Raw genomic sequence first — 12426 nt, forward strand, 5'->3', positions numbered from 1 at the left:
GTTGTTTGAGTATGTGTATAACTATATATTCAACGAGAATGTTTTTACTCTGTTTTCTTCAACCAAGTGTTTTAAGATTTTTTTTTTTAATTTCTTATCTCTATTATTCCATCATTTTATTCTTATTTTTAAAATTAAATTTTATTTTTTAAAAATTGTCTATAATTAAAAATAATTTTATATCATAATATATTTTATTTATCATTAATTATAAATTTAAAATATAATTTATATAAAAAAATTATTATAAATTTTAATTATAAGATATTTTTATATTCAAAATAAATTTTTAATGTAAATTTGAGTTGCTCTAAAAAAATTATAAGTTTAAGTCATATAAAATAAAATAAATTATCTCATGTATTACTAGTTAAAATACTAGTTATATCCTTAAAACTAATTAAAAATTTTGATTAATATAAAAAAATCTTATAAAAAATTGGCACACAACGTCATCATGTAAAAGGTTGGATTTCAAATTCGTTTTTATTATTAAAAAAAATTGCATGAATTGACCGTTCAAGCAGTTTGTATTAAATAACATAAAATAAAATAAGACAAAAAAAATGCAAAGGCTGTTTTATTGAACTACTATATATATCCTGGCCAAAAATAAAAATTAACTATGTAAGGCAATGAAATAAAGATAGAAGCTATGATCTCGGACGCTGGCCGCCATATTTTATATTAAATGGTACATAATGTAAAAACACCTCATCATCAGTACAAAATAAATTGTTAGATTAAAAAAGAATAATATAACATATTCATTATTGTAAATGCACCACTTGCATTAAGCTATAATATTCATAATACGTCATATAGATGTAGTATATATGCCTTTTAACCTAATCCTACCAGCTATTCTATTTTAATTTTTCTTATATTTAAGCATATCTATCAACCGGATATTGATATTGATATAATGTTTAAGATAATTATAATAAAAATTAATAAATATATTTTATATTCTATTGTTGTTTTATTGGTAATACTCTATTTCTTTTGTAAGGTATTAGTAATAATAATACTCTATCCTGGTTAGTGTTGCAATTTCCTTATTATGTTACTATTATTTAATGGTTTTTTTTATTTATTATTAATTGGTGCAGAAGACAAAGAAACTTAAGAGACTCATTCTCATTAAATAAATATCGTGCTTTAACTTTAAAAGAAAATATTGATTTTTTTTAGTCTTTTTATTTATTGAATTCTCTATACTAAAAGTGCAAAAGTAATGTTAGATAACTACACCGAGTAGAATTGAGTTTGATCATCTTAAGCAAAATTTTAAATTTTGAATTTTGAATTTTATAAATAAAAAAATATGATAAAAAGAAAGAGCTTATAAAAGGTAATGTGTTGAGTTTTTTTACGACAAAATCAATGATAGTTCACATTCTTAAACCAAATTAACTGAATAGTACCTTGATGTGAACACTGATTCCAATCTTGACAACGATGGGCCCGAAACGGGCCCAAAATAAATGGGTTAATGCAATGGATTGTTTGTAATTAATTTGTTAACAAGTATATTTATTTTACTATTTCAACTTTACTTCTCTTATTTACACTAGTTATATTGGACTCCATGCTTTTTATTTTTTTCACCTGTTTTTTCTTTGCTCTTAAAGTATGATATTTTGTTAGTGAAATTGTCTAGATACTATATTAAGTGCGTTTACTAGTTTACGATTCGAATATTATATTATCTATAACACTTTATATAATGAAGAAACAATGATTTAAATTTTAAGATGTAAAATAAGATGAAAATAATAATAATAGAAAAATGTAAAATTATATAAATAAATAGAAAATTTGTAGAAATAAACAAATTAAATCAAATAATCTTTAATTGTAAAATCATAGAAAATTGACATTGAATATCTATTTGTATGAATAATAATAATAATAATAATAATATAATAATAATAGCAATATTTATACTTATATACTAATAACTAGCAGGAAAAATAAAAAGACATTTCATATTTTTAAGAGAGTAACAATTTTTCTTTTGTAGTTAATTAACAAATAGTTTTTCCTTTTTGTAATTATGTACAGATTTTTTATGATAGTTAATTAAAAGATAAAATATGAAAACAAATATTTCACACCAAAAATTAGTATTTCTATTACTACTAATATAGATATAGATTTATTTTTAGTATAATTAAAGTGATAAGCCTTTTTAGTTACACATTTTTGTTAACTAGCTATTTTGTCATTATAATCACCAACAAGCAAACCACTTGATGAAAACTCTAAGGGAGACAGTATTGATGTAAATTTTTCTTTATGTTTCTATGGAATGATCTTTACCTCTTGGACTCTTCTAAGCTTCTTCAATGACTTTCATGGATGCTATAAGTTATTTTTACCACACAAGATGATGAAAAGAGTCTCCTTGATGGTACCACACACTTGAAAAATGATAAATCTTTTCAATTTCTCACCACTCAATCGAGGATAAGAGAAATGGAAGAATTTAAAATAGAAAAACAAGCTTTGAGAGAGATAATTTGGAGAGGGAGTTTCATCCAAATCATTTATAAATCTCAAAGTAAGTACAAAATGGGTCAAAACTCCTATATATAAAGCTATAGGTAGCTTGGAGAGGAAGTTAAACATCTAGGAGACAAGAAGGAAACACTTAGATTTAGTACCACCAATCACAAACAAGTCATGTGGATATATTTGAGACATGTGGACGATAACTAAATATAAAAGAGTTAATGAGCAAGTGTCAAGTGTCCTATTATCTGTAAATAGTTGGAGAAGCAGTTTCAAGATAAAGAATTTGCCAAAATGGGCGATCAAGGTGGCCTTTGACTTGTCTTAACTAAACCAAAAATTAAGGAATTAGTTTGCTTTGGTTAACCAAATGAAGGTTAAACTAAGTCAAATCAATTACTTAGGTCAAGAGAAAAAAAAAAGACACGAGTCCAATATCACTTTTGATTATTTTCACATCTTTACTGCTTCCAAACCACCTACAATGGTTATTGCCACACCACTAGAATAGTTATTTCCACTCCAACTACTAAACTTAAAAGAAACTAAAATTTGGTGATCATGAATACAAGGTCAAATAGAATACATTTTAAAAAGGAACATGTCTCTAAATCCTAAAAACGTGACCTATAAACAAAGAAACATACACCCTAAATACAATATCAAAAAAATAACATATACATTTTACTACTACATATAGAGGAATAAAAAATAAACTATACAAAGTATGTACAATAGAAGACTAAGCAACTATGAGAAGAACACATACTTTATACTTATGATAAGCAAAGGTCTAAGAAACATAACATCTCTCTTAATTTTCTCTAACTTCCTAACCATAGATCTTGTCAAAGGTTTTATGGCCTTCAAGGATGATTCTCTATTGTAAACTCTAACCTTCACCCTTCTTAGACTTATTTCTTCTAAAAGGATCCTTGAGATGTAGATTTTCATCACCACTCTTTCTCTTCTAATATTTTTTTATCTAATTTTTTTCCTTCTCTCCCGCATCTTAAATTTTACTCTCTAAATATTTTACTCAACAAGTAATCATCTACTATATTATCACTATTTAATTTTTATTTTAAATAAAGAGATGTGAAGTGTCTCTTTTCTCTAGTATCAATAATTTAAATAATAATAATAATAGTAAAATTATATAAAGAAATAGAAGAAAAAAAACTTAAAATAAACAAAGGTTTATACTTAAAATAACACGCAGTATAAGAAAAATTATCTTTGGTGTTTATAATATAATAAAAGAACTGAGAAAATAATTGTAATAAAATATTTCATATAAATAATTGTAATAAAACATTGTTATAAATAAAAGTAAAATAATATTGTAATTTCAAAACATTTTATTTAATTACAGAAAAATAATATAAATCAGAAAAACATTCTTGAAAAATGGGTGAGTGAGGTCACTACTAATATTATAGGGTCACAAGTCTTATAAGATGATGTATAAATAAAGTGAAGCATGTTATTTTTCTTATCTGTGGAATATTCTATAATAAAGATGCACTTTTTGTTGTCTAGCTACTTGGCCTACTTAGGTAATGCTTGATTGGGATCAAACCATAGGACCTGTATTGCTTTGTAAAGGGAATGGAAGAAGATCAGTTGAAGGCCTATTCGTAGTGTTATCAATAACCCCACCTTCGAGTTATGATGAATGAATAAGTTCAAGGCATCCTCAAAAATCTAGTTTATACCTAGAAGTTGTACCTTGCTTTCGAGATAACTAAACTACGTTTTTCCCGCTTAACAATTGTGTGAAGTGATATTATTCAAATTTTATAATCCTAAAATAAAATACATGTATGAATAAAAATTGTATAACTATTTAATAATTTTATTTTATTTTATTATGATATTGATCATCTATTAATTAAAAGTAATGACTCATATTTGTTAGAAATCATAATAATGTATAAATATTTTTCTCTTAACATAGTTTATTTTATATTTAAAATCAGAATTTAAATTCTGAATAACTTGATTAAAAAATACAAGTCGTTATTCTAAATTTTAGAATATTTAATTTAACAAAAGTGTTACATAATTTTTTATATTTACAAAATTGAACCATATATATATCTTCCTATTTATCAAAAGTTTTCATGGATGATTTTGTCATCACAATCAAGGAGTTCCTCTAGCAATTTGTCATCCAAACACTCAAACACTACAACTTGATGCTGAGTTCTAGATGATGAGGACTTGCCAAGAGAAGGCACATTGCATGGAGGGTGTTCATTTGGGAAGTTGAGAATGGCCAAAGTACCTCTCATCTCAAAGGCAGCACGATCATAAGCTCTTGCAGCCTCCTCAGCAGTGTTAAATGTCCCAAGCCACACACGATTTCCATGTCTACTTGAGTCTCTAATCTCTGCTGCAAACTTTCCCCATGGCCTCCTTCGTACTCCTCTATACTTTATTTGCTTTGGTTCTTCTTCCTTTACCATTTCCTTTAAGTCCTCCATTGTGTCACGCTCTTAGCTTGAATTGGCCTTTTATATTGAGCTAACAATGTAGCTAGTCTTGGCTATGTGTGGAAATTTATCATAGGTTCAATGGATGAGAAAATTATGAATGTTTAAGATACCCCATGATGGAGATTGGTTTTAGTGTTCAACGTATGTGGATCACATAGTGATCATCACTGCTAAAGGCCTGTCGTCTATAGAATTATTCATAAAGAAAGTCCTTTTTCATATCCTAGTTCTAATAGGACAGAATATGAGGTCAGAAGGAGCATGCATCAAGTTTATGCTAATAATGCAAATCGAATCATTATTTGCAATACATAATAGACATTTGGATATAGAAAAATAACCATTTGTACTTCCCTTGCCACTTGTTTCTCTAAACTAATGATCCATCTGGTCCCAAGATCAATTCTGTAGTGAAAATTCTCGTGAGAAGATTATATATTAATTTAAGGGGGGGATTGAGACGTGAAAATATTAGATTAAATTCATCACGTGGTTAAGAGGATTCTATTTAAGGTGAAACATTGAACTTCATTTTGCTTTATCCAATAGCCATCATGGTTTTAGGTTTGGAATTGATCTTACTGGCCCTCTCGATTTGCATTATTTGTTGTGCATGTCAACTCAAACCTTTTTCTAAGGATATCATATAGTATAAAGTCAAACTAAAAAAATATATATGAAAACGTACTAACGTAGCAGAGAGTGACCTTTTTTCATTTATCCCTTGTCTCTTGTGGTGAATTCATTTGTATTATTAGTGACGTCTGTTGCAGAAAACGTATAAAACCAATGTAAGTATTTTTTTTTAATCAATGGTGTCAATATTGTGGCTGTTGTTAATTGATTGCAGATTTTGCAATTGCAAAGGACATTTTATGCCTACATAATGATGCAACTGGGTCATATCTTACTACTATATTATATATATGATCATATATGATGGATTTAAATAACACAAAAATATGGATTTAAAAAAGAGAAAATACTGCACAACTTGAATTCGTCACAATAGTTTTTAAGTCTTAACTCATTTCAGATTAAGCCTTCAAGGATCAAACTTTGAAAACGCTAACTTCTTAATTAGTAATTACTACATCAGAACATGGCTCAACATTCTTTGGAAACAAAGATGCATTAGAATTAGGCCACAATTGCACTTGCAAGTATTTATGTTGGCACAAGAAGGTGCATCACTTACCAATAGCAACCTGGGATTTCAGGTCAAAACCGTAGGCATCCCAAACTGTCTCACCATATGAACCTTTTCACCATCATAGTTTGGGCTGCTAGCAATTAAAAATTAAAAAGCACTCATTTATACAACTTTTGCTTGTACTCACTCACTACTCAGCTGTAAAAATCCCTTCAGAAACTTTGTTTTATTCATCAGATTTTCTGAAACCCCATCATCACTACATCCAGCTCACATAATTTCCCTTAAAATTTCAACTGAACGTTTCATTAATTATCTGTAAAGAATCAACTTGGTTGAGCTTCAAAAATCTCATTGTTTGACCAAAATTTTAAAAAATAAATAAATAAAAATTGGCTAGTGAACCTGAAAGAATACAAATTGTTGAACAGCCCCGAGAATTTTTTGAATTGTAATTGAGAGCTGAATCACATTCGTGTCATGTGCATCACTGAGATCAATCACAGGGACGCTGTTGCTGAAAGTGATTTTGGGTATGCAGGTCTTTTTACTGAATCTGATAGGAATATCGCTATTTGGATGAAATTCAATGGAAGCAAAGATTTTGGAAATCAACAAAATGTTGGAAATCTAAGAAACAAAAAAAATGATCAAAAGAAAAACACATAAAAGGCAAAGCATAGACAACTTCCCAAACATGGTATTATATTACTACATTGAATTTAACACGTTTTATTTTTTTTATCAGAAAGTTAACACGTTTAAAATGAGAAAACGAGCATCATACAAAATAAAGATGCATTCCCTCTTAATTTTAATTACAGTGCTTGCTGTAACAAAGTATTTCAAGAAAATTGAGGAGCGTGAGACAATGGAGACAATCAAACAAGGATGTCAGAAACTTATGTATGATGGACGGTGGAAAAGGCAAAGTCGAAAGTGACAACTAAATGAAATAGAAAACCTTAGAATTATCCACAATTATTTTGTGTGAAGATGTCACCGACTAAGGAAAATTAAAAGATAGAGAAAAATAAAAGGTTAATGTAATTACTATTTTAACTTATTTATAAACTTTGTAATCTTTTATTATTTATTTTTTTCGTTTTAGTGTAAAAAATTAGATAAGTGCTTATTTATTTTAATTTTTCAAGACTAATTATTAAATATTTCATTAAATGTAAAATATCTAAAAAAAATATTTTTTAAATTTTATTTTCTCATAATTAATTTTAAAAAGAGGATTAATTATCAGCAAATCATCTGAATATATTTAACTATGTATATTGATCATAAATAATGAAAAATAGAACATACGTGATGAAATTCTCATTAATTAATTATGATTTAGCATAACCAACCTGGTTATATTATAATTAATAATTTTATTTTCTGAGTTTTTAAATACTATATCAACTAAAAAGTATATTATATTACTTCTTAATAATGAATCATATATATATATATAAGGGAAGAGATTCATCTATTATAAGAGTAAATCTTTGGTAAATTTATTTCATTTTATAATTCATTTTTTATATTAAATTTTAATTATCTAACCGTTAAATTAAATTTTTTTAATGTATAGATTAATTTTACAAATTTTTAAAATTTTTGAAAATTATTGTATAATTCGTTATATAGATTCAAATCAACATATAAAATAAATTGTTTATTAATATTCATCGATTTGAATTAATGAAATAAAATATAAATAATTTTTCAATTTTAAAAAATTTATAAATTTGATCTATATATTAAAAACTTTTAATTTAACAGTTGTATCATTAAATTTTTATATAAAACATGAATTATTGAATGAAATAAGTTTATTAAGACTTACTCTTTAAGTAAATTAATCACTTGCAAATTTCTAAAAAATTAAAAAATTATTTGATACTTTATTTCATTATTTAAATTAATAAAAAATTATAAAAATATTTATCATTAATTTGAATTTATATAATCAGGGATGACAACGAGGAAGAGCTGGTAGTAGTTTACATTATCTGCCCCATTTAGTACGAGTATCCATTTAGCAATTATCAATGAATTTTTCATATATTTATAAGTATCCATGAATATTTGTTAAAATACAAAATTTAAAATAAAAAGGTAAAAATTAAATAATTAAAATAAATAATTTTAAATACATGTATTTATATTAAAAAAAATATTTTTATTCTAAAATAAGTGTTTATGACATATATATTTATAGTAAAAATTAATTAAATTATTTTATTTTATATACAATGAAAAATATTTTTAATATTTTTAAAGTATAAATATCTATATATATATATATATATATAATGTCTTACTACTCACTTTCACCACATTCTTAAATAGTTATTCATTTAATTATTCATTTATTATTTATAATAGGCTTTATCTATAAATTTTCTTTGTCATCCCAATATATAATAAAATATGATATGTTTTTTAATTTTTAAAAAAATTGTAGATTTAATTTATATATTACGAAGTTATAGTTAAATAATTAAATCATTAAAATTTAATGTAAAATATGAGTTATTAATAAAATATTTTATTTGTAGTGAGAGGGATTTGAGTAGTTAGAAGTACGAGCACCTAAGTTCATTAATTCTCGTTATGATCATCTTTATAATTTTTCCTATCTTTACAAAAAAAAAATATAAATTATAAATAAAATTCTAAGTTTATTGATATTTACTCTTAAATAATTAAGTCATTAAAATTTAATATAAAATATGAGTTATTAATAAAATGTCTTCTTTATAGTGAGAGAGATTTGGATAGTTAGAAGCACGAATACTTAGGTTCAATTATTATTGCGACCATCTTTATAATTTTTCCTATCTTTAAAAATAAATAAATTATAAATTGTAAATAAAACTCTTAGTTTATTGATACTTACTCTTAAACATAAATGAATCTCATGGCTATGGTTTTTTTTATTTTAATGTTTTGTAAATTTCTGATACTTTACGTGTGGAAGTGCTACTTTAACGGCTTATAAAGAGATAGATCTTATTTCTTCGGTGTGTATGGAAAAAATAAACACAATTTTAAAATCACCTAATAATCCTAAAGTGCATCCCCAGAGTTATATACATGTATTAAAATAATAATTAAAAAAAAGAAAAAGGAATAAATAACCGTCCTTATATGAGTCAAACCTGAGCCCTCGTGGTTCTCTTGACATTGTTCCTTTTCCTTGTGAGTTGTGACCAACACATCACATGTGCCTGTTCCATAGAACATAGAACTAATCCAAATGCATTCATTTAATTTGCATTTCACTTTCATCACGGCTTCTCTAAATCAAACATGAATTATACATGACCTCTAATTTCTATACAAAACAACATCCAATTGTTACATTACTCTCCACATATCTTTCATTCAAAGGTTTCAAATGGCACTGATCCACCACAACCCCTCTTACAAGCTTCTACATCAAGCTCCCTCACCCACATTAATCCATCACACACCACACTATGCTTCAGATTCTGCTTCTGCTTCTGCTTCTGCTTTACCCATCATTCTCCTCACCATCTTTTTCACTGCTATCACACTCATCACCTACTTAACTCTTGTCGCCAAATGCTGCTCAAACTGGCATCCATTCAGATGGATCTTAACCCTACGAGCTCCACAGCATGAGGTTCAAGACCCCTTCATTGCACTCTCTCCCATCATGTGGAACCATGGACTCGATGAATCTTCCATCAGAGAAATTCCAACATTTCAATTCACTAAAGGAGAGGTTGAGAACATTAATCAAAGTGTCTGTGGCTGTGTGGTTTGTTTGAATGAGTTTCAAGAACATGACATGCTAAAAGTTTTGCCAAAATGCAAACACGCCTTTCACTTGCATTGCATTGATGTTTGGCTTCAAACCAATGCTAAATGCCCTCTTTGTAGATCAACCATTGTTTCAGGCAACAAACACTGTCCACAGGATCATGTCATAGCAGCTCCTAGCTCTTCTCCTCAGGATTCTCAACTGCTCTCTTGCATGGACAGTAATGAAGATTTTGTGGTCATTGAACTTGGGGGAGAACATGGGACAACACTGCCTCGGATGCACCAAGAAAAAAGTGGCTCAAGGGAAAGAATAGGAGAGAGAAGAAGTCACTATACAAGAAAGTGTCACCATTCTTCCATCATGGGAGATGAGTGTATTGATGTTAGGAAGAAAGATGAGCAGTTTTCTGTTCAGCCTATTCGAAGATCTTTCTCCATGGATTCAGCAAATGATAGGCAAGTTTACTTGGATTTTCAATCCATAATACACCAGAATAATAGGTCTTAGAATGTGAGTTTCAAAACCGTAGTTCTTTTAGGAGGATGAGGTTTAATATGTATTTTTTTTTTTCCTTTAATGAACTTCCCTCCCTTGTTCTCTTTGTAGTTTTGTTGGTGACATCTTTAAATTTGAGTATGCACAGTGAGGACTGACACTATATAGAGTGAGTTTGACACTCTTGACACAAGGAATGTTGTTGTAGAGGCATGTCATTACATTGGTTAAATCAGAAATGAAAGAAAATGATTACTTGCACTTATGATCTATGGTTCCATTGTTTGAGTGTCGAATGAATTGAATTGAAGGCAGAGTTGTGATGTGAGGGGCCAACACAATGAGAAGCTATAAGTAACAGCATGAGAAATGCAGATGACATAGGCAAGTGCAAAAGACAGCACTAACTACTTAGGATACCAACTTGGTATTACTACTACTTACTACACCTTTTGTCTTATGATATATGAAAATATCTGAGACAAAAAGGATACCGACAGTAGAGACTATTCAGGATAGCTTGTACAGACTGGTAGTTGAAACTACCAAGTCGGGTTCCTTAAGCATCGATTTGATGACCGTACATACAGAGAACACTTTGTTGAAAGAGGGGAAAAAAAACTGTCACAAAAAGAATTAGTCAATAACTTATAGTTTAAAAAAAAATATTAGATAATAACGTACAGTTAACAGTTTATTAAGGTTTTATTTTATTCAAAAGATAAAAAGATTTTAATGGAGGAGAGGAAAAAGGAAAAGAGAAATTAAAAAAAAAAATTGGATGAGAAGGTAATTTTTTTCTTGTTCCATCACAATTTACAAGTGAGTTTTTTTTTAAATTAATTTATTTTTTATCTTTATAACTTTATGTTTTTAAAATCTCTTTCTTCTCCTTTAGATCTCTCCAATTTTGAAAGGAGTTAAATTTAAATCAAGAGAGATTTTGTTGTCATCCGTCCTCTCCTAAAAATTAAATTAAATAAAAAAGGTTTATAAAAACATTGTTCCTTTCTTTTATTCATCTTCAATCAAATATTATGTAAGACTATCATATATATATATATAAAAGGTTTTGATTTCGAAAATATAAATTTAAAAATTTTACGTTGTTATTTAATACTATTTGAATTATTAATTATTGAAAATATTTTGAAAAAATACTGACAAGCACATAACTTAGTAACATTTCTTAAATACTAGTGTGCTAGTGTTACCAACATTGACACGTTTATTTTTAATATATTCTTAATTGGATTCATTTTTTATTTAGATAATTTTTTCAAGAAATATTTACAAAATATTTTATTTTATAAAAGTTCTCGTTTTTCAAAATGGTGAAATACGTAACTTATTTTTAACTATGATTTATTTTACTTTTTATCCTTTTACTATAAATATTTATTAAAAACTTTATCGAAATTGACTCATAATTAATCCATGAATTTTACTAGAAACGGGGAAGGTATACAATCTAAACGCACTAAATTTTAAATCGCGCATGATGTGAACGGCACCTTTCACACTAATGGTTAATGTTGGCTCTCCGAAGATGTAACTATTTTATTACATTATATATATATATATATATATTTTTAACTTTAACCTTTAATATAATATTGTTCTCGTTTACAGTATTTTTCTTTAATTTTTCATTTTTTCAGTTTTATTTGTATTTGAATCCGTAAAATGCTCTTTGTATTGGGCTCCTCAAAATAAAATTGCTAGCTCCACCCGTTCTGTATAGTACTGTGGACCACTCCAATTACAATCAACCTATAGTAACAATCTCTCATTTTCCACTTCCCTAGTTTGCAAAGTCCTCCTTTATTTTAAACATCGTTAGAATCCATAGTATGAAGCAAATATTTGAAATTAGTTATAACCCTAACAGAAAGAATACTGACAGTTATATGTTTTATATATGTTCTAATATTTTAATTTAGTTAAGTTGTAACGATATATTTAAA

The 12426-nt window shown here is 27.1% G+C and overlaps 2 protein-coding genes across 2 annotated transcripts; one reads left to right on the top strand and one right to left on the bottom strand.

Annotated features, from left to right (window-relative positions):
* Positions 1-4631: 4631 nt before the first annotated feature.
* On the bottom strand, positions 4632-5006 carry LOC109795791 (ethylene-responsive transcription factor ERF098). The gene has a single exon (XM_020355331.3). The coding sequence runs from the start codon at positions 5004-5006 to the stop codon at positions 4632-4634; it is 375 nt and encodes a 124-aa protein (XP_020210920.1).
* Positions 5007-9391: 4385 nt separating this feature from the next.
* On the top strand, positions 9392-10569 carry LOC109796373 (RING-H2 finger protein ATL16). The gene has a single exon (XM_020356048.3). It carries the CDS (start codon positions 9572-9574, stop codon positions 10469-10471), a length of 900 nt encoding a protein of 299 aa, XP_020211637.1. The 5' UTR covers positions 9392-9571; the 3' UTR covers positions 10472-10569.
* Positions 10570-12426: the final 1857 nt, after the last annotated feature.

The sequence above is a fragment of the Cajanus cajan genome, chromosome 6, assembly GCF_000230855.2.
Source record: "Cajanus cajan strain Asha chromosome 6, NIPB_CcT2T_4, whole genome shotgun sequence".
NCBI classification, from domain to species: Eukaryota; Viridiplantae; Streptophyta; class Magnoliopsida; order Fabales; family Fabaceae; genus Cajanus; species Cajanus cajan.

Bases quoted from the DNA above. Each gene is read 5' to 3' on its own strand.
- LOC109795791 (XM_020355331.3), bottom strand. From the start codon at position 5,006: ATGGAGGACTTAAAGGAAATGGTAAAGGAAGAAGAACCAAAGCAAATA.
- LOC109796373 (XM_020356048.3), top strand. From the start codon at position 9,572: ATGGCACTGATCCACCACAACCCCTCTTACAAGCTTCTACATCAAGCT.